The 24,536-nt window shown below is 40.9% G+C and overlaps 2 protein-coding genes across 6 annotated transcripts in view; both read left to right on the top strand.

The window, feature by feature from the left end:
• The window catches only part of SELP (selectin P), a 37,012-nt gene extending 24,727 nt beyond the window's left edge, over positions 1-12,285 (top strand). For 3 of the 5 annotated variants that reach the window (XM_076000371.1, XM_076000370.1, XM_012783899.3), the window contains 7 exons: positions 4,224-4,409; positions 5,216-5,425; positions 6,466-6,651; positions 7,495-7,614; positions 9,841-9,871; positions 10,962-11,017; positions 11,625-12,285. In XM_076000371.1, the coding sequence (XP_075856486.1) occupies positions 4,224-4,409; positions 5,216-5,425; positions 6,466-6,651; positions 7,495-7,614; positions 9,841-9,871; positions 10,962-11,016 (788 nt within the window). In that variant the 3' untranslated portion in view covers position 11,017; positions 11,625-12,285. The remainder of the gene's footprint in view (positions 1-4,223; positions 4,410-5,215; positions 5,426-6,465; positions 6,652-7,494; positions 7,615-9,840; positions 9,872-10,961; positions 11,018-11,624) is intronic. The other 2 variants (XM_012783900.3, XM_076000369.1) reach the window with 1 other exon arrangement.
• Positions 12,286-14,232: 1,947 nt separating this feature from the next.
• Positions 14,233-24,536, top strand: part of F5 (coagulation factor V) — a 66,848-nt gene continuing 56,544 nt past the window's right edge. Inside the window, exons 1-2 of the mRNA XM_076000368.1 lie at positions 14,233-14,552; positions 18,457-18,548. Of these exons, the coding sequence (XP_075856483.1) occupies positions 14,395-14,552; positions 18,457-18,548 (250 nt within the window). The 5' untranslated portion in view covers positions 14,233-14,394. The remainder of the gene's footprint in view (positions 14,553-18,456; positions 18,549-24,536) is intronic.

The raw sequence follows: 24,536 nt of genomic DNA, 5'->3' as shown, positions 1-24,536 counted from the left end.
AAAATATTATTTATTCTTTCTTGTGGACTAGCACTAGATTAAAATCTAAAGACTTGTGCCATTATGGAAGTCTTGTTCACATCCTTAGGCTTCAATTTTCTCAATTTCAAAAGGAGAAGAGTGGACAAGATCATCTCTGAGGTTTCTTCCCTAGCCAAGAATTCTGTACTTTAAAAGATCTAAAATGCTACCTGCTGCCATCAAAAAGATATGCTGCAAGCCACCTGAGGAATCTAGGACATTGATGGGGGTCAGCATTAGGGCTTGTGCTTTATTGCTCATTGGTTTATTTCTCATGCTCTCATTCATTTATTCCATTGACACTTGTCATCTCTATTTTCTCACATTCTATTTTAGGGCTAAAGAATCAAAAATCCCTTAAACAAATCTCATCAAAGTTTAAAATCATATATGCAACCAACATGGTTGTTAAACCTGTAATCTCTGAAGCTCCTGTCTCCCCTCACCCCTCTCCAGCCCTCTCCTCTCCACAGGAGGCAGCACTTGCCTCCCTCCTTGCAGGCCCAGCCCCCGCCCGGTGTTGAGAACCAACCATGACCAGGGACAGCAGCGTCAGCCCACTTTGGCCTTCAGAGTTGTCAACGGTGTCTGATCCTCATCTTGAGCTCTGGTTTTTATACCAGTGTTTCTATCTCATTCTCCAAATTTGTTCTCCGGATTTAGGCAAATGGTTCCTCATCTTTTCCCATCTCCATGAGTTTTTAACTCTCAGCACAGCCCCTAGAACCTTGACTTCCACATATGGTTTTGCAGAGTCCTAGGCTACAGCAGAGGGGCTCAGAGGCCACCAAGTGAGCAGGGGCAGTGTGGCAGGTGGAGCTCGCAGGCTCTCTCTGCAGAGTGCAATGCAAGATTTCATTCTGCAGGGGGTGATTCCACAAATATTTCCATTTTAGTTAGAACACCAGTTCCCTAGGCCCTCTGGGACTTGGGCTCTACTTACTGAGTCGTCCCTCGATATCCACAGGGGATTGGTTCCACCACCCACACAGGTGCCAAAATGTGCAGATTCATAAGTCCTTTATATAATGAAAGGGTACAATATTTTCATATGACCTATACACATTCTCCCGTATACTTTAAATCATCTCTAGACTACTTAGGACGCCTAATGTAATGCATACACATCGCTTCATTCCCATGGATTCGATGTAGCACTCGATGCATGGCAAACTTATGGTTTGCTTCTTGGAACTTTGTGGATTTTCCCCCCAAATATCTTCCATGCAGGGTTGGTTAAATTCATGGATGCAGAAGCCACAGATATAGAGGGCCAATTCTATTTCCCACTATCCTCCCTGCCTTTGCCCTTCAGGGCCTGAATTCCTGTCCGTGACCCTACACAGTCCTGGAGGCTCTTGACCAACTGTGGTGACACCATCTGCGTGCTGGATTGCTCATGTACACTTGCTGTGTCCTTCCTGTCCCTGCCTGTTGGGCCCCTTTTCTGATACAGACTGCTGATCTCCTAAGCACTTGACATTCTATCATTGATCCTTTGAAGCCCATGTCTGGCTGCTGGACCCAACTTCTAATATCCATCTTCACCTTGAGGTGGGAGAGGTAGTCCTGGTTCCAAGTTCTAACCCCAACTCCACACTTCTGCCTTGTTCCTGCTTATCCATGTCCTAAAATATAGCAAACCAGTGCCCTCTAAGCTCTGGCCTGGCTGATGTCTCTATTTTTCCCTTCATTTCCCTGACATTTCTCTGACTCCATGAGGGTTCTTAGTTTTATTTTTAAAATTTGTGTTTAGAATAGGCAACTCAGTTACGTTTATTATTTATACTATATCTTCTTTCTAAAAAGTTACTGAGAAAACTATATCCAACTCAAGTAAAATGAGATAATGAAAAGAAACATAGATGAATATACTAAAGCTACTTAAAATGACATAAATCAATATGTTCATGAATTAAATTGTACTAATTAATTTATTCATTTATTTAACAAATATTTTACAACACCTATGTGCCAGGCCCTATCCCCTGGGGTCCAATGTTGAAAGAGCAGACAAGATTCTTGTTCCCATGCAGCTGGCATTATGAATATTCTTGGGCTTAAAGATGTAATCCTGAGAAATTCTGAAAAAGGTATTTTAGTGAAATGTTTACAAATGATCTGACATCTAGGACTTACACAAATAGACATGTTTAGTAAATATTTGGTAAATTAAATTAATTTTCCAGACATGGAGTTATTAATTACTCAACAATTTGAGAATACAGAACTGAAATTCATTATATTACTTTGGCTGTTTGAATGGATTCATGCAATCCATCATATAAAAGCCAAATACTGTACATCACTTTTTCAAAAGGCAGTACATAAGACCTTGAAGAGGTTTTTTAAAATCAAAATAACAAAGTCAAATGAGCCTTATCTGACCAACGTATTATAATACCTTCAGAATAGCCTTGGATTTAAAAAAAATAATAATCTCCCAGTTTGTTAAGGATCCAATATTTGCTGATAAATAATAGCCTTATGTCAGAGAACCTAACGGGGAGGGAGACGTAATGTACAAGAAATATGTAACTGTAGCCAGGCGCGGTGGCTCACGCCTGTAATCCTAGCACTCTGGGAGGCCGAGGCGGCGGATTGCTTGAGGTCAGGAGTTCGAAACCACCCTGAGCAAGAGCGAGACCCCGTCTCTACCATAAATAGAAATAAAATTAATTGGCCAACTAATATATATAGAAAAAAATTAGCCGGGCATGGTGGCGCATGCCTGTAGTCCCAGCTACTCGGGAGGCTGAGGCAGGAGGATTGCTTGAGCCCAGGAGACTGAGGTTGCTGTGAGCTAGGCTGACACCATGGCACTCACTCTAGCCTGGGCAACAAAGCGAGACTCTGTCTCAAAAAAAAAAAAAAAAAAAAGAAAGAAAAAGAAATATGTAACTGTAAAAAAGCAATTTGGGGAGGAAATTGTGGTTAGTAAATTAAAAATTCACTTATTCATTCACTCAGCAAGTGACTATGGAGCACACCTCTTGAGATCCTGACATGGGAATTATGAGAGACGCGAAGATTAGGGTTCTTGGGTTTTAGAAGCTTTCTGTCCAGCAGAAGGAAGATATGGCATGCAACATGACAGTATATGAGTTCAAACAAACAGCTGTTGCATTCCGAGGAGACATTCGGCAATGATCAGCCAAGGCTTCAGAGAGGCTGTGTGTTGAATTGGATCCTGGAGGACTGGTAGGATTTTAACCAGTGGAAATGGAAAAAAATTCAGGGTATTGTGAGCCAAGAACCAGAAGCAAGAACATCTGAGGTCCATTTAGAGAATTCCCAGGAACTAATCTAACTTGATCAGGAGGTTTTGAGGTTTCCTGTGCTAGGAACTATGGCATTTAAAAACCAGCCTGGGCCGGGCACGGTGGCTCTTGCCTGTAATCCCAGCACTCTGGGAGGCCGAGGTAGGAGGATGGTTTGAGCTCAGGAGTTTGAGACCAGCCTGGGCAAGGGCAAGACCCCGTCTCTACTAAAAATAGAAAGAAATTAGCTGGTCAACTAAAAACATATGGAAAAAATTAGCCTGGCATGGTGGCGCATTCCTGTAGTCCCAGCTACTTGGGAGGCTGAGGCAGGAGGATTGCTTGAGCCCAGGAGTTGGAGGTTGCTGTGAGCTAGGCTGATGCCACGACACTCTAGCCTGGGCAACAGAGTGAGACTCTGTCTCAAAAAAACAAAACAAAACAAAACAAAAAACCAGCCTAGAGATTCAAATGGAGGAAATAGTTTGAGACAGAAGGGGATCATTGTAGTTTTAGATGTGTTGAATTTGAGGAGATGGCAGGATATCTAAGAGGAAGTAGTGTCAGGCAGGAGGAAGTGAAACCCTGGACTGCACCCATTCAGATAAGATAGTGGGGCTGCGGGAGGCTCACTGAAGCAGAGGGTATAGGGAAAGTAGGATGATATTGTGACTTCTTGAGGGTGGCTGCTTAAGTCCTGGACTTTTTTTTACCTTTGTGACTTCTATTTATACTCCTCTCTGCAAGCTCACCATCCCTCCCACTGCCCTCTGCTGTAAAGAACCTGTCTCATATGCTGTGAAATGCCACTTTTTAGCAAAACACCTGGAATATAGTAGGTGCTCAATTAATATTTGTGAATATATAAATGAATGAAATTTGCACAACACAGAACTTCTGAATAAATTTGGAGACTGTGACACTCTTCATTTGATATTCCAGCCATCAAGTGCCCAGAACTCTTTGCCCCAGAGCAGGGCAGCTTGGATTGCTCTGACACTCTTGGAAAATTCAATGTTGGCTCCACCTGCCACTTCTCTTGTAACAAGGACTTTAAGCTGGAGGGGTACAACAATGTGGAATGCACAACTTCTGGAAGATGGTCAGCACCTCCACCAACCTGCAACGGTAATACTATATTCTTGCTGGGAAGGTTCTGCTTTTGGAAATTTTTTCCACAATAATAACAAATACTTTTATAGTTCTTGTATGTGACAGGTACATATTGTACTCTTTATTTGGGTCTAGCAAACACAGCCTATGGATTAAAAAATTTCTAAAGAGTGACAGGACTTTTTCATGTTAATGAACAAAAGATATATTGATCTTAGCAGAAATTTTGTTTCATATTTTTGGCCTCTTAAAGAGCTTCGATGAGCTGATTGAATGGTTTCCATCACTTTATTGCCAAGACAGAGTAAAAGGGTGGAGTCACTGGTCCAACTTTTCAAATCAAGGAATTGAGATGCAGAGAGATCAGTCATCATCTTCCTACCACGTGGCAGTTAAGGACAAAGCCAGTGGCATCATTCACCTTCACCTTTCATGTTGACGTTGGGTCAGAGAACAATGCCACCTCCCAATAAAGCAGGGGTGGGCAGGCAATTGGCCCATATATATTTGGCTTTCTACTGAATTTCTTATACTTCTGCACCAGCTCTTCTTCTTCTTTTTTTAATATCAGTAACACTGACCCCCCAGTTTCTTCTGGCCAGGAGAATCATCTCTTCAAGGACATTTCAAATAATTTTCCTCATCTGTTTTTTTTATACCTGAGATTAATAGTTTTTCTCAACTTCCTTAAATATTATAGACATCACTAGAGCTTCCCTTGCTATGAAAGGAGTGAAAGGCAGTTATTCCACGTCAACCTTGACTCTGGCGTGCTCCTTTTAATTGGGAGCTCTCTAAATTGAGACATTTTCTCACGACAGGTGTGGCATCGGTTCCTACTCTGGAGGTTCAATGCCCAGTCCTCGTCCCTCCTGGGCAGGGAACCATGTCCTGTAGGCATCATCTGGGGACCTTTGGTTTGAACACCACCTGTTATTTTGGGTGCAAAGCTGGCTTCAGGCTCGTGGGAGACAGCACTGTCAGATGCAGACCTTCAGGACAATGGACAGCAGTAACTCCAGCATGCAGAGGTAATGGGAAAAGGAGCAGGCGGTGCTGACCCTGGTTTCTTGCAGGGACTCAAGCTAGCCATTGTACCTGCCTGTTGACGTCCCTCCCACCCACAACAACCACTGCAAGTGTGAGCTCCTCCCTGGAATCCACACCAATCCCGATCAGAAGTAGCGTGCAGCAGGCAGATCACCTCTGCCCTTCCTCCTGTCACAAGCTGGTCACAATGCTCTGGTACTCAAAGACCTAAAGGGAGGACACATTTGCAGATGTCCAAAATGTGTTAGAACAATAAACATGCCAAGCATGAAACCAGCTATATGAATTTCTAAATGCCAATTGTAATTCTAATAATTATGAGACAGTATAAAAAATTCCATCATTTTCAGAATAATTGGAACCTAATGAAAAAGTTAAGCCACAATAAGCCCCCTGAAGAGCTATCACTGTATACATGAAGCATTGAGTCCTATGTCTCTTTCTTCTGTGTATCCCCCACAAAGCATAGAACATGCTTTGCAAATGTCACTATTGGTCAATGACATTTATTTGTATTAAATTCAATTTCCTGAGCTTTAGTTTCCTGTCCATAAATTATAGACAATGACCTGAAGTTCCCTGACAAATACTTTAAAGAGGATGATAGTCTCAACTTCTTTCAAACTTCTAGTGTCCAGATATGCTGAACACTTATAAGTATTTTAACAAACGCATGCTGATACGCCAGTTGATCACAAATGTAGTGTAATAACATTTAGAACAATAGTATTTTCGAGAAGCAAAATTTTGTTCAGAGTATTTTGGGAGGCAAGACTGATCAATCCATTAGTAGGTGTTTATTAGATGCTACTCTGTCCATCCTAGTTCTTTGGCTATCATTCTTTGAGCGGGTATTTTAGTACATGTGATATTGGAAGGTCTGGTGTGAATATTGGAAGTGGCTCATATCCACTGGGCTTTTAGATTCTGCCTTATCTACTGGCAATGCCAGTCAGGTTACAAATGAAACCATAATTTATTTTACCTTCATTCTAAATGTTTGTTTCTCCTGCATTTGCAGCTGTCAAATGCTCAGAACTGCACGTTAATAAGCCAGTAATGATGAACTGCTCCAACCTCTGGGGTGATTTCAGCTATGGATCAACCTGTACCTTCCATTGTCCAGAGGGTCAGTCACTTAACGGCTCAGTGAGAACAGCTTGCCGAGAGAATGGCCACTGGTCAACCACCACGCCAACCTGCCAAGGTGCATTTTTCGTATGGTTTAGGATGTGTCACTTCAATAAGGAAAATAACAAAATCTGTGTTTCTTCTCTGTATTTCTCACAGTGGTCTTGCTTTCTCTCATTGGGTTTCCCCTGCACTTGATAAATGTTTCATAATGAATCAGGCAGAATCTTCTTGCCTTACACAGTGATGGGAATTAAATTCAGTGATTCTGTGTAGCTAATCACCACTCCTTTTCGGTGCTCAGATTTGTGAAATTAACTCTCTCACTTCCTCTAATCTCTGTTTAACATATCTTGAAGTTTCCAAGTGTTATAAACTAGGAGTTATTTTACACAGATTCTTAATTTATTATTTCAGAAAACCTTTGTTTACCACCTACCTGTAAAAAAACCCAGAGATCTTCCTTAATTAAGCTCCATCTGTTTGTGAGGTGTATTTCATCCACCTCTTTTCTTCTTCATTTTTTTTTTTCTGTCAGCTTGTTATGACTACTTTTTGTGGCATAACTGAAGTTTTGCTCGCCAAAAAACATTACCCACGGTTTGTTTTATTTGCCCAAACTTCTATGTGTAAGCTTCTTGTGTCTACAATCTAATTCCTTGTATTGGGTCCTTACCCGGATTCCTTTGGAGATTACAGTTGGTTTAAGCCTCAGGAATAAAAGCAGGCCCTGCTTCCCGTTCTGTTGCAGTGGATTTGTGACGTCCAGATCTTTCACACTGGCTTTTCAGCATTGCCAGGACCTTTGATAATTCTACTGAATCTCACACCTCAGAGTTCTTGCTACTTTCCTGGGAGAGAAAGACTCCTCTTTTGCACGGCGCATTTCTCATGTCTTACGCGTGTGTTTGTTTTGCAGCAGGGCCGTTGACTATCCAGGAGGCCCTGGCTTACTTCGGTGGCGCAGTGGCTTCTGCAACGGGTCTGGTAATGGGTGGGACACTCCTGGCTCTGCTAAGAAAGCGTTTCAGACAAAAAGGTAAATAGGAAAGAGTCTGCCCCTTGCTTTCTTTTTTCATGCGATTCAGGGTGGGGCAGTGAAACCACAGCGTCAGTAGTTCATGTGGGAAAACATTCGCGTTAAAAGAAAACAAGGTCAAGGTAAGTGATCATGAGAACTGACTGCCCATCAGAATCACTTGGGAAACTTTATAAAATATATATATATATATATCCTCCTACAGGGAGACGTGGGGGTGGCCTGGAAATCTGACTTTTTTAAAAGCCCTCTCCTAAAATTCTGATAAGGCCAGTTTATAGTTTGGCATCTGAGGGCCTCTGGTCTAAATACCCTAAGTTATCACCAAACTAATTAGAAAAGTGTTCTGCTTCTTTCCCTTACTCATTCCTTCAAGCAACAGCCATTTATCAATTAACTTTATTAGTCAGTGGGACCATAATGGTGGCCCCTGATATTAAGGAAGGTATAATACAGTAGGGGAGATAAACAAGTTAAATCAATGCTAAGACTGAAGTGTCACACGTGTGTTAAGAAATAGATACAACCTGGATATTACTGGAACATGAATCGAGGTGCCAAAACCAGACTGGTAGGTCAGAAAGTCTTGTTCAAACCTAGCTTTGAAGAATGAGAGTTCCAACAGAAAAACAAAATGGCATGTGGAAAGACACGAAAGGGTGAAATCGCTGGGCATATGGTATGGTCAGCAGTTCCGTGCATCTGAATCGAAAGGGGTTCATGGAGGAGGCAGGAGATGAAGCTGGGGGTGTAAGGAGCTGCCACTGTATTGGTGACCAGGTGCGATAAGCTAAGAGATCAGCATTTTCTCCTGAAAACTTGAATTGATGCAGGATTTAAGCAGGGAAGTCATCAAATGGATGAAGACTCTCTATAAAAGAAACTGTGTTCCTTAGACTGTTCATCAGAAAAAGAATTTTGGCCTAGGAATAAAAGAAGGGAACAGCCTGTCTCTTAATATTTAAAATATCTTTCCTCAATCTGCTCCAGACACTTAGCCATAAGTTCATAAAGCTTTGCGTATGAGCTCAGGGGCTCTCCATCACTCCTCACAAAAAAAACAACTGGGGACATCAGAGGGGCCATTAATGCTCAAATCCAGGTAACTGAAAGCGGCTATGGTTAAACATTTGACAGAGTGCTCATTGAGTTGAGGGGCAGAACCACTTGTTCCCTACCCTTTCTCTCTCCATTCACAAAGCTACCATTGCATGGAGGCCGTCTTCCCAAAGCTCCCTCATATACTCTCCTGTGAATGGGTAACTAAGACAATAGACTGCTTTAAGACAATATTCTGCTCAAAAAGACCAAAGAGATAAACCAAGAGCCACAACTTATCCCTCCATGCAAAATTTGTTCTTGCTCAACCAAACCCAAAAGATAGAGGCAAGAGCTCCTAAAATATAGACCCTGATCTCCATAATTGAGTAGGAATCACACTATTCCTTCTTTTCCCCCCAAGTTCTTTCTTTGGTTTTGATGTATTTCCGGGGAACCCTCAGAACAATGGAAAAGGACTGGCAGGCACCCATCCTCTAATATCTTCAGTAATAAATAAATTCATTTGTCAGCAAGAAGGCATTTTTCCTGGGCTTGTCCCAATTTGATTTCAGACTTCCCAGTATTCTATGGCCAAAGAAGATGGAAATGCTAGAGCCATGTCAGAAGATTCAACTATCAGAGTCTTTTGTTTGGATTAAGATAGGAGATGCCTGATCACATATGTTCCCTTAGAGGAAAAACATCCACTGTTGTATTGGTGTGCAGTTGTTTGTGCCATTAGTCTGTCCACCTGACACCTCAGGGAGCATGACACAGGACACAGCAACAGAAGCCCTCGGGGACCAAAGAACTGCACTGCAAGATTCTGAACAACAACGAAACAATCAGATAGATAGACAGACAGACAGACATATAGATACAGATATAGACGTAAAATCTCCAAGAGGCTGAAAGTGGGGACCAGGGATGTTTTTTTTTCTTAACTGAAATGGAGGAGGAAGAAAATAAGACAACTCTGGAGATAAATATTTTCAAATGTTTAATTTAGCCTAAAACAGGTCCTACCTTTCAGGGAGAGATTGTTCCCAATACACCTCTTATAATGAGCCTATCTGAAACTCAGTCTGCTGACTTCTACCAATAATTTCTATCATTAATGACCCTCTCCTTTACCTTGTTTTTTTCTTTTAAATTAATTATTCATATTTTCTTGCTTTTTGTCAGAAGATGGGAAATGCCCGTTGAACTCTCAAAGGTAAGATAAACATGTTTTATCAATGAATAAATTTTGTTTGACTTTCTAATTCACTCTATGTCTGAATGATCATGCACAATGCCCGCCTCCTTTTTATAAGTCTTTTGCAATATCCTCTTTTCTATTCTGAAGTAAAATATACACATAATATATCCCAACATACATACATAACATACATACATACATATCCTAACATACATACATACATAATGTTTTAAAAATCAACAAATTCCCTAGTTATAATATAAAGTAGAAATAAAAGGGAAAGTGATTTATAATAAAAACAAAATCCTAGAGCCTAGGTGCTACACTAGCAGAAGAGATGAGGTCATGAGAAGCTTTTACCTTCCAGTAGAATCGCTATGCAGGCAATAGCCATGCAGCAGGCTGATGGGACAATATTGTATTAGAGACCCAGAGAGCATCTTAAGTGTTGCCAACACCAACCTGATTTTTCAATATGATGAACGACTCTGATAAAGAATTGTAAAACCTATTATAATCTTCCCTCCATTCATATGGTAATTGCATTTTAAAAGATGCAAAACCCACTTTATACATAAAGCAGTTGACTTCCAGGCCCAGAGATTTTTAACCTATATGAATATATGAATATTGAGCGAACATTCCAAAGGATGTGGGGTGTGGGACAATTCTTTTGTGTCCTAAGCCTATTTGGACATCCAGCACCTGGGACACCTGCCCGTTACAGAAATTTTTAAAAGTGCCTCTAGGGGGCATACTGCCCCCTTGGAAAACTACTGCTCGCTTATCAAGTATCAAGGCTGAGAATTTTGAAATTATTTCTTCTCACCAAGAAGAAGCCACAGCCCCTTAGAGGGTAGAGCAGGTATTCAGTACATAAAGCAACAACCATAACTTATGTGGGTATAAAATACAATGCAAATTACCCAGAGATGTTAAGTGAGATTTCAAATATTTCTTTTGGTATTTATTTTTCTTTCCTTTTTAAAGCAGAATCCAAGTGGTGGGGTGGGAATCCATGGTTTCTGGAGATACTATGTGCTGGACTGTGTTGTTGAGGACTGACCACTATGTGGCAGGTCATCCTTGTATTTCTATTCTTTAGCCACCTGGGAACGTACGGAGTTTTTACGAATGCTGCATTTGACCCAAGTCCTTAGGGTAAGTTACCTATGACAACGTTTTGAAGGAAATAGCTCAGTAGAGGAAGAAGGAAGAATGTAGAGCTTGACTTTTCTTTATAGAATAATGTATTAAATTTTCAGCATGTATTAAATTTTCAGGCCATGAAGGAAATTGTGTTAATGAAAGACAGGTATGACAATAGAGAAGTGACAATAGAATGAGGTGACAATAAACAGAGAGTTCATGTAAGGATTCTCATTTCCTCCAGGACAGAAATGTTCTAGCAAGACTTAACTTAGCTCAGAATGTGTGACACTCCCATTATTGGCTGCTCGGTGCTATTGACAATGTGGCCTTGCCTGAGAAGGAGTCAGGACTGCTAGAAAAATTTTACAAACTTTTATGGAGTCAATCCCCTGTGCTACCTACTGGGGAAACAAAAATAATCTGATACTATCTCTCTCCCAAAAAACTCAGGGAGTAGTGCAGTTTCCTGCAAAAAGTAGCCTGGATGGCAGAATATCTGGAATCTAGAAAGAGAAGATTATATTGAACTTTAGAGGATAGATAGGATGAGAAATTTCTTTCTCCAATTTTTTAAAGGAAAAGATAATTATTTAAATTTCTCTTGTCTCATTTTCAGAGATCCCACCTTCTCCTGGTCACCTCATTCGACAACCTCCACAGAATCTTGTTTGTGAACATCAAGCTTCCTGCTAGACTTGACTTATCTGTAGTGCATTTGCTACAGTTTTCAATAAATACTTGTGAATAAAGGACATGGAATTTCCTTAGATTAGCTCTGGACCAGAGCAGAAGGGTTGTCCCACAGTCCCAAACTCTCCACCCACCACCCCTTCCTGCTCCACCTCTCCTCTTCCTCCAACGCAAGCCACAGGAGCCAGGAGCAGATGTTTCCACAGTGGCCTGTGGGTTCTGACGTGGCTGTCACTTGAAATACCAGTTCCCAAAGAGACTGGAGCATCTGACTCACAAGAAGACTGGACCCTGGAGAAATAAAAATACCTCTTTATTTTTGTGTTGAAAGAAGGCTTTCTTTACGTTGTTGGAAGACAGGTGACATCTCTAATTTGAGGGAATTCCTGTAGAATCTTCTGGGGTTTCCAATGGTTGCTGTTTTTGAGGCTTCCAGAAAGGCCTCTGAATGGCAGCAGAGGCTTCAGAAGACAAGAGTCAAGACAGGAGGCCACTTGTCACTGTAGATCTTCCTGTCACCTGTCACTCCCCCTCAAAGGACACAAAGACTAATTTTCATATGTATAATTAAAAGGATTCTCCCCAAATGCCATGTTCCTCTATTTGATGTTTTATTTAATAAGGTCTGTATACATCATGTTGTTTACCATCAATGTAATACACAATCACACTTGTCCCAATTACAGCTCAACCCTTCAATCGGTCTGCAAATACACGTTACACAACCCCCACCCCAAGAGAAAACTCAGAGAAGCAAAAAAACCCTTCATCACTTTCATGTTCTACAGAGAAGAACAGATATGTTTTACATGTTCTTTAAATCTCATGTTTAAAAAATAGGTTACTGAAAGTTACACAGTGCTTGCCAGAAACTGGTCCAAAAATTAGAGGGGCACCAAAATATAGTTATCTTGTCCCTGTGAAATGTAATGCACAGAATATGTCATATAGACTAGACACACAAACGTGCAAATAAAAATGATAAAGCAGCCTAACTAAAGCTTAGAATAATTTTGCAAGAATTTTGGTAGTAGCCTTGGGGTTTAGGAACACTGCTTTTCAAAAGTTTCTCTGATCACACTGCCGATGGCATCTCCGATGCTCATGATATGTCACTCACTAGGCTAGGTATTCTAGGACAGCGGTTCCCAACCTTGTCTCCCGAGTCAGAATCTGAATTTTGTGAAAGCTCCCCAGGGAATGCTGATCATCTACCAACTGTGGGAACCACTGGTACTGTAAATACAGACGTATGAGGCACTGTTCCTGCTCTGGAATAGCTTATGTTCTAGTTAGGGAGATAATAGACACGCACACAGAATAATAAATAATAATCAACATGAATACATATAATTTGAATAGCATTGTAAGAGATCATAAAATGGAAATGTCCATTTGAGCCCAGAATCATGGAGATAGGTAAAACTCTGGAATGTAAAAGAATGGCCAACCGAAGAGGAAGAGGATGAGCATTCTAAATTGGTAGAATCATATCAGCAAAGGAACAGAGACAGAAGATTGGGGGGTGGGGGGTGCACGGAGAGGCTGTTGATGAGTCTGGTAGTGGTAGTGGAGACCTCATGTGAGGTGCCAGATTACAATCTACGGAGTGTATCCAATGCAGAAAGCATTGGAAGAAGAAGCTAGGAGACATGCAGATGCAGGGAACCCGGGACAAGTCACAGTGGTGCTTCAGATAATGTAATTCTCAGATCCTCTATCAACAGTGGAGTAAGACTTAAGACAGTGTAAAACTGGCCGGCTCCTCCAAGAAATATAAGAGGCCCTGGAGGCAGGAAAATATAATCATAGTGAGGAATATGTGCTGGGTGCTCTCTAAGTGCTGGGAATCATACGGTTACAGTATCCTATTATCCTCACGACAGACCTATCAGGAAAAACTATTATCATGCCTATTTTGCCGCTGTCAAAACTGACTCCAGAGGTAGAGTAACTTGCCCAAGACAACAGCTAGCAAGTGGAACTGAAATCCATATGTCTGATTTTCTCAGTCAAGCTCTTTTAAGCCCTCTGCTATGCTGCTGTGTAGCTGGTGACAGGCTCTTACCAAGACCGAAGTGTGCCCTGGTAAAAGCCAGGAAAGTGCGTCAGAGCAGTAGGCCTGCTCTTGTGCGAGTCCCTTGCTTCTTCGCCACCAAATACAGTGTTTCCGTGCCCAGTGGCGGGACACGATTCCCTGCTCCGCAGATCGGGAGAGCCGTCTGGCTAAGGGCATCGGGATGCACTGCGCTGGGAGTGCGCAGAGTTTGGCAAGTGTGCACTTTGACCCAGGCGGGCTTTACGGTGGGCGGTTAGGGGCTACTGCTCCAGGGGTGTCGGCCAGTGCAAATGGAAGAACGCAGGTTTATCTGGTGGCTCACCTGGGCATTGTCCCCACCTGTTAGAGCCTCTGATCTCTGCCCTGTCTTCACCTGTAGTAAAACAGTCACTAATCCAGCTACTCTCCCTAATATCTCACGGGAACAGTGACCTCACCAAGCCCCTACCCGGAAAAGCCCCGGGAAGCAGGGAGGGGGAGAGCGGCGGCCGCCGAGTCTGCAGGAGCCGCGGGGAGGAGGACGCTGCCACCCGCAGCCCCGGGAGCTCACTGCAGCCGTCCCGCGCAGACAGGCAGCGCCCGGCCAGCCCTGCCCAGGTCCTGGGGCCGTGGTAGCCACAGCAGCAGGAAAAGGACCATGTTCGCAGGCTGCCCACCCCTGTGGGCCCTGCTGGTCCTGGGCCCCAGCTGGGCAGGCTGGGGGAGCCCAGGGGCCGAGGCAGCGCAGCTGAGGCAGTTCTACGTGGCCGCTGAGCACGTCCGCTGGAGCTACCGCCCTGAGCCCACAAACCTAAGGTACCTCAGGTGTGGTGTCCGGGTGGGCTTCTCTAAAGAGGATAAGCTATTTCTCCTAGAGAACAATCCCTTTGCAATTTTGTGCATTTTTTTTTCTTTTCATTTCAGTTAATTAAATGCAACTAATAGGAGAGTATAATGAATGATGTAAACTTGGTGGATGCTAATTTTGCCTCCAGTGATATAGTTTATTATCCTGAGGTATATAGAAAACATTCAATTTGATTGTTGGGCACTTTCTTTTCAAGAGTTTGTTTTCAATGCAGTTTTGTTAGTACTCTTGATTGTTGGTTTAATATATTGATTGATTCAAAAGTACCAGGCACTAAACTCCCTTGTCAGCCCTTCCTGCAAACTCCTCATCCAGACTTTTAGTAGTCTAGTATTTTTATGGACCTTCTAGTTACATATTATTTATTCATTGTCCACATAGTTTTACCTTCTACAATTAAAGACGTGCTTTATTGTGCTTTATTACAAGGAGATAACTGAATAACTATTGCCATATAATTTTATTGTGCTTTATTAGAAGCAGATAACTGAATAACTATTGCCATATATTTTTGTTGTGCTTTATTAGAAGCAGATAACTGAATAACTATTGCCATATAATTTTGTTGCTTTCTTACAAATGACTTTCAAAATATCATCAGTTCATGGAAGTATAACGCTTTTGTACTTTCATCTTTTTTTCTGCTCCATACTTGACTTACTTATGCTATTGAATGTGACTCTTCATTTTTTCTCACTCTTCATCTCTTCCTGGGATGGTTTATATATGGTTTGCGCTGGCTATTGTGGTAAGTTCTATTAAAAGGCATATGTAACTAAGATAAGGTCTAAGTCATACAAAACTCTATTTTTGAGTTGCAAACTATTTTTTTCTAATTGAAAGTTTAAAAATAAGACATCCCAGAAATTAACCAAATTATAGAGCCCATTTTTCCAGTTAATTATATTTTTATATTTTCAGTGGTAAACCTCCTCCTTGTGTGACTCATTTTTTTTTAACTTAACATCACAGTTTAAGTGATTGTGAAAGATGTGTTCCTCTTTTATAATTACAAAAACAAGTGATCTGCCAAGAAATAATGTAATATTTTGAGACCTTTCAGTGAATGACATTAACCTTTTTAAAAATTTTCATTGTAACTGGGTTATTTTGGAGGACATTACGTACCATGTCGATTTTATAATAATAAGAAATACCTCCTTTTCAAAATTAATCATTTTAAATATTGTATTTGAAGGTCATAATCTAGGTCACTCCCACGTTCTTAGGGAACTGTCATAAACTAAAACCTCAAGGAAAATAACAGTCTTTCCAACATTAATCTTGCCTGCTCATGGAAAGAACATGAACTTGGTTGCTGACTTTCCTTAGCATGCTATCTTCATGCTTGGGAGTTTTTCTCTCTTCTGTGGTTAACACTGACAATGACGTGCAGAATGCTGGAGGCAGAACCACAGAGGACAAAGGTCTGACTTACATGGTGAATCCACAGGGAGCCACGACTGGTTAACAGGTCCCCTCATTCTGTGGCTGACTTTCCAAGATTCTAGGAAGGGTCACTCCTCCAATATTAGTTATTGAGTCAAAACCATAGAAAGATAGCCCAGGGACGCTTTCAATATTGTTGAACTTCAAATCATGTCATTTCTCTGTAGTACTGTCATATGAAAAATCTGATCTGTGTATATCTGGCTGCTTAAACTAAGAACTTGTTCTAACTTATGCTGCCCCTAGAGCTCAATGATACTCACTAGAGGGATATCAACATAGACAACTCCATACTTTGCCAAAGTGTATTTTAGCACAAAGCAGAGATCTGTCCACTTATTTCCTTTAATATTAGCAGGACAATGCCTTTTGAAGGTAAAATATATCTATTATTCTTGCTCCAGGTCTAGGGTAAATGCTTTTGAAAATTTCCTTAAGGAAACTTGTTCAATCATTCACATGTATATATGAACAGATTTAAAATATAAATATATATATATTCCCTCTAGGGTTCTAGCTTTGTATAATTTTGTTTTTATGAAAAAATTCTTTAAATAGTGCTCATAAATGGAAACTTTCTCATGCATATTGTTTGAATTCATATCATCTTTAATTTTCTATTCAGATATATTATTTTCCAATGGGAATTGTTTAGGTCAAATACACATACCTCAGTATGAATATACAATATACACAGTAAAACATATTAGGAAACATAACTCTATTAAAATTACTCCACATAACAGATTGTTTTTTCTTAGTAAAGATTTTATTTAACATCTTTCCTTAAAGATCTGGAGCAGGAGAGGAAAATTACTTTTGTATTATAATTTTAAAAAGTAGATTAAAATGGAATTTACCATCAGGGACACTATCATGTAGAATCCTAGGATTCTTGGGTACTAAGAACTCTAAGAAGTCATTTGATTCATTTTCAACTTTCATGTTTTAACCTCCTACTTTTTCCCATACCCTTAGCACCAATACTCTTCCTAAGTAGTAGTCTAATTTCTGCTTGAATGCTTCCAGTGACTGAGAGTCCCTGCCTTTAATATGTAGCCATTCTAAAAGTACTAACTCATGCCTCCTTTAATTCTGCCCACAAATATTAACACAGTTCTTGTATCCCACCTATTACCTTATGAACATTACTAGAATTATAGGGTTTTTTTTTTTTTTTGCTCGCTGGGAAAACCTGGAGGCTAAAGACCAACTTCTATTACATTTTGAAAGTAATATTACTAGCTAACATGTATTGAGTATTTATAATGTGCCAGCTCTAAACCCTTTGTACGTATTAACTTATTTAATACTCACAACAATTCAGTGAGGGAGATTTTACTATGATTTCTATCTTACAGTCATAGAAACTGAGCCATAAATGGACTATGTAAACTTTTCAAAGTTATGCAGGTAATAATAGATACAGGATTCAAACCCAGATGCTGAATCCACAGCCTGTGGCCACAGCCACTGTGCTACAGAGAAGTCATGGCAAATGTGGGTGATCTACCACTCTGATATGCCCTGATTATGACTGGGCCACACTCTCTGCATTAGGAAGCAGAACAGCCAGTGTGGTCAACTGATTTAGATATTGGTAGGATACTTTCCCCCAATTCTCTTCCCTTTTACCCTTGTCTTTGAATCAAGGATAGGAATGATCCTTGATTCAAAGGATCTTTGAATCTTTAGAGGCACAGAAGAAAGAGAGCAGAAAGCTCTCCCACCACTCGTCCTGCTGCCTGCTGTCTCTGGATTTCCTTACCATGAAGGCAGTGGTTTTACCTTGTTGAATCTTGGTTCCCCCATTTATCAACTGTATCTCCTTCGACAAGTACTTAATCTTTCCAAGTCAGTTTTTTCACTTGGTTTTTTTTTTTTTTTCTAATATGAATCCCAAAGCTTTTACCCCATTAGCTTCTCTTTTTACCCCATTTATCTCTGTCCCCTCAGCTAGAAATAAAGTCCACCATGTCGATACTTGTTTACAATGTTCCCCCATAAATTAAAACTACATTTGACTGATCAGTTAAAAAACAGCTCACACATTTATTCATGAAGAAGTCTATCATATTTTTACTCAATTAAAATCTAAACCAAAAGTTTGGGTTCACACTATAATCTTGGGTTCCTTTTAGGAAATTGATCCTGAGAAACAGTAATAGGGCAGCCTAACTTGTGAAAGAATAGTTAGCACAATAGAATATTCCTGAAGAGATCAATGATTATTTTGATAGCTTCAATTATTGATCATATTTATAAAACTTTGGGTTTCTGAAATATAATAAAAATACTGGCATTCTACCGGAAGTCTAAAAATATGAGAGACCTACTTTTTTGTAGTGTGGGAAATAGATGTCAAATATACCTTTCAAATTAATTTTTTGATTTTATTTCCAGTTTGAATGCTTTTGCAACTTCCTTTAAGAAAATTGTCTACAGAGAGTATGAAGCATATTTTAAGAAAGAAAAACCACGATCCAGTATTTCAGGTAAGCCTTAAATATATTTTTAATAAGATAAATTTCTATGGACACTTTGATATTCATATGTATCTAAAATATCCACTTAGTGACATTTTATAGATATGTATGGTATTGTTTTTATTAATTACTCACTACCTAATATGTGGGGGCCAGTGCAAAATGAAAACTGGGTGCCTCTTGTTCGTATTATTGAGAATTTCAAAACAATGACTGCAAAGTGTTAAACCAAGCAGGGGCCCTCCTGAGCATGGGGCCCTGTGAAATGGCACAGGTCACATGCCCATGAGGCAGTCTCTGTTTTTTACTTTGCTGAAAGTAGCTAAACAAAAACTCTTACATGTTTGAATTTTTATTCATTCATCTAACAAACTATTAATTGAGTACCTGCTATGGGCTAGGCATTGAATTAGGTGCTGGGGATGTAACAGTGGACATGACAGACTCGTATCCTGCTTTTGTGGAGCCTATGGTCTAATTTACTGAGCACAGATGTACCTTAACTGCATGAATTGTTTGCTTCCATCTGGCTCCCTAGATTCATTCAAAGGAGCTACTAGGTATGGCTGATTCTTCTACATCTGTCTTTCCTATCTAGTCTCCTGTTTATTCAGTATCATGTATATACAATAGCTATGACTTTTAAAGAAAAACTCTTCTTTTTTCCTCACTCTTCTTTTATTGAAGGCCTGAGTGACTGGGATTTAGGATCTTAATTATGATGCCAAATTTCACAGGGATGGTAGAGGCCATCACAGGAGAATTCCTCCTGTTGTGTCCCTTTGTCAGTGATTCACCCACCCTCCCACCAACCAGGTGAACACCTGCCCTCTTCCCCAGACTCATCCTTCCGCCTCTCTTATTCTTCCCAGTCTTTCTTGCCTTTTTTGATCTCCCTTTGCCTTCAATCTTTCTTCAACTGCGGTCTCCTCTTCGGTCAAAAATCAACGACAAAACAAAAACACGTTCAGGTTAACTCCTGTCCAGAAAAAGAAAAAAAAAAATCTCCCCTTGACCCTGCCTGCCTTTTCCTTTTCTCTCCTTTCCTTCTCTGCCAACGTTCTGTACGAGGATTCTGTGTCATTCTCTACATTTCTTCTCCTACGTTCCTTCCCTAATCTGCTTCAACATGAGTGAGTCCACTGGAATCCCTGTCACCAAAGAGCACCCAAGACCCCTGAGATGCCAGATCCCATAGTTTCTTTTACCACTTGACATCACTACGACATTTAACACTCTCCCTTCTTGGTTCTCTCTCTCTTCCTGGTTTTCCTAGTGCCACTTCCCGTTTTTCTTAGACCTCTTACCATTCCTTCTCAGTCTTCCCACCAGGTCTTCTCCCCCACGTCTCTCCCTCTCTTTTCCCCCAGAGAGTTCCAACCTCTGCCCATCACCACGGCCTTCACTACTACCCACCCAGAGGCCACTTCCTCTCTGAAGCTCTAATAACTCCCCTCTCCCTACCAGCAGAATTAACTCTTCCCTCTTCTGTACACTCCCAGCACCTTGAACTAATCCCTACCTTCTAGAAATACTGTAAAGATCAATTGAGTTAATAAGCATAAAGTACTTATTATATACTAATGCTAACACATAATAAGCACTCAATAAAAGTCAGCTATATTATTGTTATTATTGCTGTTGTTATCAATTATACCTCTATTAGATCATATATGTCATGATATTTTGGATATCTATATATCTACATTTATTTACTCATTTATATATTCTTTGTATATGCTCATTTATATATTTATTTAATTTTAAATAAATATGCATTTAAATATTCTTTTATTCTGTTTTTTTAATAATTATGTATTGAGAACCTACCACATTCCAGGATCATAAGACATGAATCCTGACTTGCAGGAGCCAACCAGCTATTAGGGATGACCAACAGGAAGGCAAGCAATGACAGTGCAGATTTAAGGAAGAACTATGATGAGGGCTCTATAACTGGACAGAAGAGACCTATGTCCAGCCTAGTGGTCAGGAAAGTCTTTCTAAGTTGATAGCTGAAAAAAGAATAGGAACTTGGAAAGCCAAGTAGGGAGGTGGGACGTGGGGAGGGAGATGCATTTTAGGCCAAGGAAGCAGTTTGTGTAAAGGTTTAGAGGTATCTGGGGAACCGTGACTGGATCGGCACAGCTGGAGAACAAACCTTGGGGAAGGCATTAACAAGAGATGCAGCTAGATGGGGACACAGGCCAGAGCAGGGAGCCATGTCAAGGTTTATCTTGAGAAAAATAGGGAGTCACTGATGGGATTTAAGCAGGAGAAAGACAGACCCAGATTTGTGCTTTAGGAAGATCATCCTGTCCAAATGTGGAGAATGGATTGGAGAAAGACAAGTCCAGAGCCAGAGAAACTAGTTATGGGGCTGTTGTGTCAATCTGGGTAAGAAACCAGCAGGGAAGCTGAGATGGGAAAAATTAGATGGAGTTCAAAAATACTTAGGAGCTAAAGTCAATTAAACTTGGTGACTGATAGGATGCAGATAATGAGGAAGAGAGAGGAATTAGGATTGACGTTAAGGTTTCTCATTTGAACCGCAGAGTGGATATTGTGCCATTCAGTGAGTAAGAAAATATAGGAAAAGGAGAAAGTTTATGAGAAAAGATGATGAGTTCAGATTTCAAGTTTGAAGTGTCTGTGAAAATCTGCCTCAAGGTGTCAAATGAGCAGATAAGTATAGAAGTTTGGGCCTCAGAAGAGAGATCTGAGCTAGATAGAAATATCTGGGAGACATCAGAAAAAGATGGTAAATGAAACTTCAAGAGGGTGTGAGCTCACCCAAGGAGTGTGTGATGAGAAGAGAAGGCTGCAGAGAGAGCTTGAAGGAGCAGCAAGGTCCAAGGGATTGGCCAAGGACAAAAAGTCCACCAAGGAGTTTAAGAAAGTCTGTTCAGAGAAGCCAGGGGAAAGCTAGGAACGTGGCATCTGGAAGCAAAGGCTCAAAGGCTACCAACAGCTAGTAATAGAAGGACCAACAGATGGTCTTTTGTTATGGAATAGTAGGGCAAGATCAGAGGTCAGAGTGTTAAGGAGTCAGCGGAAGGTGAGGAAATTGAAGCAGAAGGAACTTGAAGGAAATTGAAGCAGAAGATAACTCTTTCCTGAACCTTGGCTTTTTCTTGAGCAAGAAAGCTGAGTGCATTACCTCATCAAGGCCAATTAACATTATTAATACTATGTTAAACTGGGCTGAAAATAAGAAAACTTGAGAGATGAAGGAATGGAGAAATGGCAGTAAGATGGGCAGGGGGGAGGATTACTCTTAATTCTTAAAAGCCATAGGAAAGTCTTCCTTGGACCTGGCTGTATGTTTGTCACATAAACCAGTAAGAATCAACTTTTGTTGCTTCAGATAATTTGGTTTTTCCAACAAGGAAGATAATGATAAAACTTACTGATTCTTCAACATAGAAACAACTGAGAAAAATAAAATGTAATGCTTCTTTAATGCAAAACTGAACCCTTCCTTTCTTTTCATTGCTCTAAAACCCAGTTTTCTACTAATGGCTTTCTCATTAAACTAAATGTTTAGAAAAAATAAATAAATAAAAGGGAGGAGAGACAGGGTAGCTCTGAAGGGGAATGAGGGATTTAAGAATATTTTGGCGTTTTATAAAAAAGGAGAGACTTAAAATGTTTAAGGGAAGAATCCAATAAAAAAAAAGGAGAGGATAAAGACATCTGAAAGAGGATTACTGATGGAACCAGACTCAGAAGCAGCAAGAAGTGTTGGGATTCAAAGCTTTTGGATTCAAAGCTTTTGGAATTATCACTGTGGGCAGGAAGTTGAAAGATCTGTCTGCTATTGCAGTGTATTCATTTTCATAGCTTCAGCTCCAAGCTTAGCATGTACAATGGATACTTAAGAACTTTAATTACACTATAGATGGGTAAAGGGAAAATGAGCTAAGAAACATATTCATTAGCCCTGGAAAAAGAGAAATTGGGCAGGTATTTAGAACTGTGCCTTTTGTGGCTTTTGCCAAGTTAACAAAATTTCAATGGCTTTGCTGTGTAAGACATTGTGCTGAGTGCCATAAGAGATAGAAAGGACCAATGTCATCCTGGAGACATTTAAGCAATAGGGAGGCATTGATAGTTTTTGAAGAGGAGAGTGCTGTGATCAAAGTCCTTTCAGATGATCATGTAGTGACTTCCTGATTTAACCTTATTAATTAGAAGTAGACCATGATAGTTGATAAGAAAAGCCTCTCATTTATGTTGAAGCCCTTTGCACCTTAAACATTACCTTTCTGTCAACCTCTGTGTATCTCAGGATATATTTGTTTTATGTGAACCAAGGCATTTCAACATCCATTTTAATACAGCCCCTTCTTGAACTCCCAAAGTTGCTTGCTTATGACCCCCTGGGGGGGGAATCTCACTCATCTTTGCATCCCTATGGTAGTTGATACAAGGAAGCAAGACTGGTGTGAAGGACAGGCCTTAGATTCTGATTGAGAAGATCCGGATTTGAACACTACCAATAGCTAAAGTGACTTCTCCCATTTCCCAGCCTAGTCCTGTGTCGTTTGTACCTACTCCATCTGGGCGGAGTATGATTCTCGCTGACGCCTCAGTAAGTCCTGGGCCTCAGTGCTGCAGCATGAGCTATTGTCATAAGTTACTGTCATTGTGGTGAAGACTAGGCTAAGGCTGCAGGGCTGGGGGTCTGAAGATGACTGTCCAACAAGGTTTGTAGACGTGTGGACAGGTTGGGAGACTGGGAGACTGGCACATATTCAGGAATCCTGTCTTGGGCTTTAAAATGGCTAGTTTTGAGTCTCTGCGTCTTTTCAAGGAAGACTCTGAAATGTTTGTCCCCAAAGGCGTTTTAAAATAGCTGCAACAATGCACTGCCTTATGTTATGTAATGCGTTATTCACCTAAGAGCCAGGGACTGGATTAGCTGACCTCCTGCAGTTCTTTCCGATTCCACAACTGCACAGAATTGGGTACATGCTGCTCTGCCTTTCACAGGCCCTGGGGTAGAGCATTCCTTTCTCCAATCCAGCTTTGGGCACTGAGGAGAGGCTGGGAGAGATCTCAGGACATCAGGCTATTGGAGGAGCTAAAGAACACTCAAAAAACAGTTAGCTACGTGTTTGCCCACATGCATGAAGGTATTTGGTTTGCATTTATGAAAACATCTTTTTGTTTTGTCTTAATTCTAAAGAAGCAGGATGGGAGGCTGAATAAATACTCCACACTGTCCATTGAAGTAAGAGGTCTTATTAGGTTAAATAACTTAGGAGACTTATTCTTGGCATCTGGCATTTGTAGCCATGTGATACCAACAAACAAATCAACCAAGCAAGGGAACCATGGCAACCAAATGCAGCACACAATGTGACAGCGTAGTCAGCACGCTCTTGGGCTCATTGGTGGCCTGGGCAGGTGAGAGTAGTCAGGGAGACTTCTAAGACGGAAAAGACAGGGTCAGCCAGTGGAGTCAGACATGTCAGGAGCCAAAAACGGTGTAGACATCTGGACTATTCTAGAAAGATTGGGGGGGGGGGCGGTCTGAACCTGCCCTGTGGAAGGTAGAGAGAAAGCTTTGGCTCAGGAGTCCAGAACTTTGAATTCTGGTCCCAGAAATGCTACCAGATCACTGATGACCTTGGGCAAGCTGCCCTTGTCATCCCTCCCCACTTCCCAGGCTTTGTGAACCGTCACTGAAATGAGGCTTGAGCAGTGTAATCTCCACAGTCCTGTGCGAGCTCACATGGAAACAAACAAAAAGCTTCAGGCATGAGATCAGTATAAACTCCAGGACTGGGAGTTCAGGGAAAGAATTAGGACAACTGACAACTGTGGGTGGAAAGATAGGAGCAGGGAAAGATAGGGCCGCTGCCCCAGAGATCATAGTTTACCGTTGCTGCTATAACCAATTACCACACATGGAGTGGCTTAAAACAACACAAATTTATTCTCCTACAGTGACACTTCTGGAGGTCGTAAGTCCAAAATGGGTTTTCACTG

This window comes from Microcebus murinus, chromosome 2 (genome assembly GCF_040939455.1).
Source record: "Microcebus murinus isolate Inina chromosome 2, M.murinus_Inina_mat1.0, whole genome shotgun sequence".
Classification (NCBI taxonomy): Eukaryota; Metazoa; Chordata; class Mammalia; order Primates; family Cheirogaleidae; genus Microcebus; species Microcebus murinus.
This window is presented reverse-complemented; position numbering and strand designations above follow the sequence as displayed.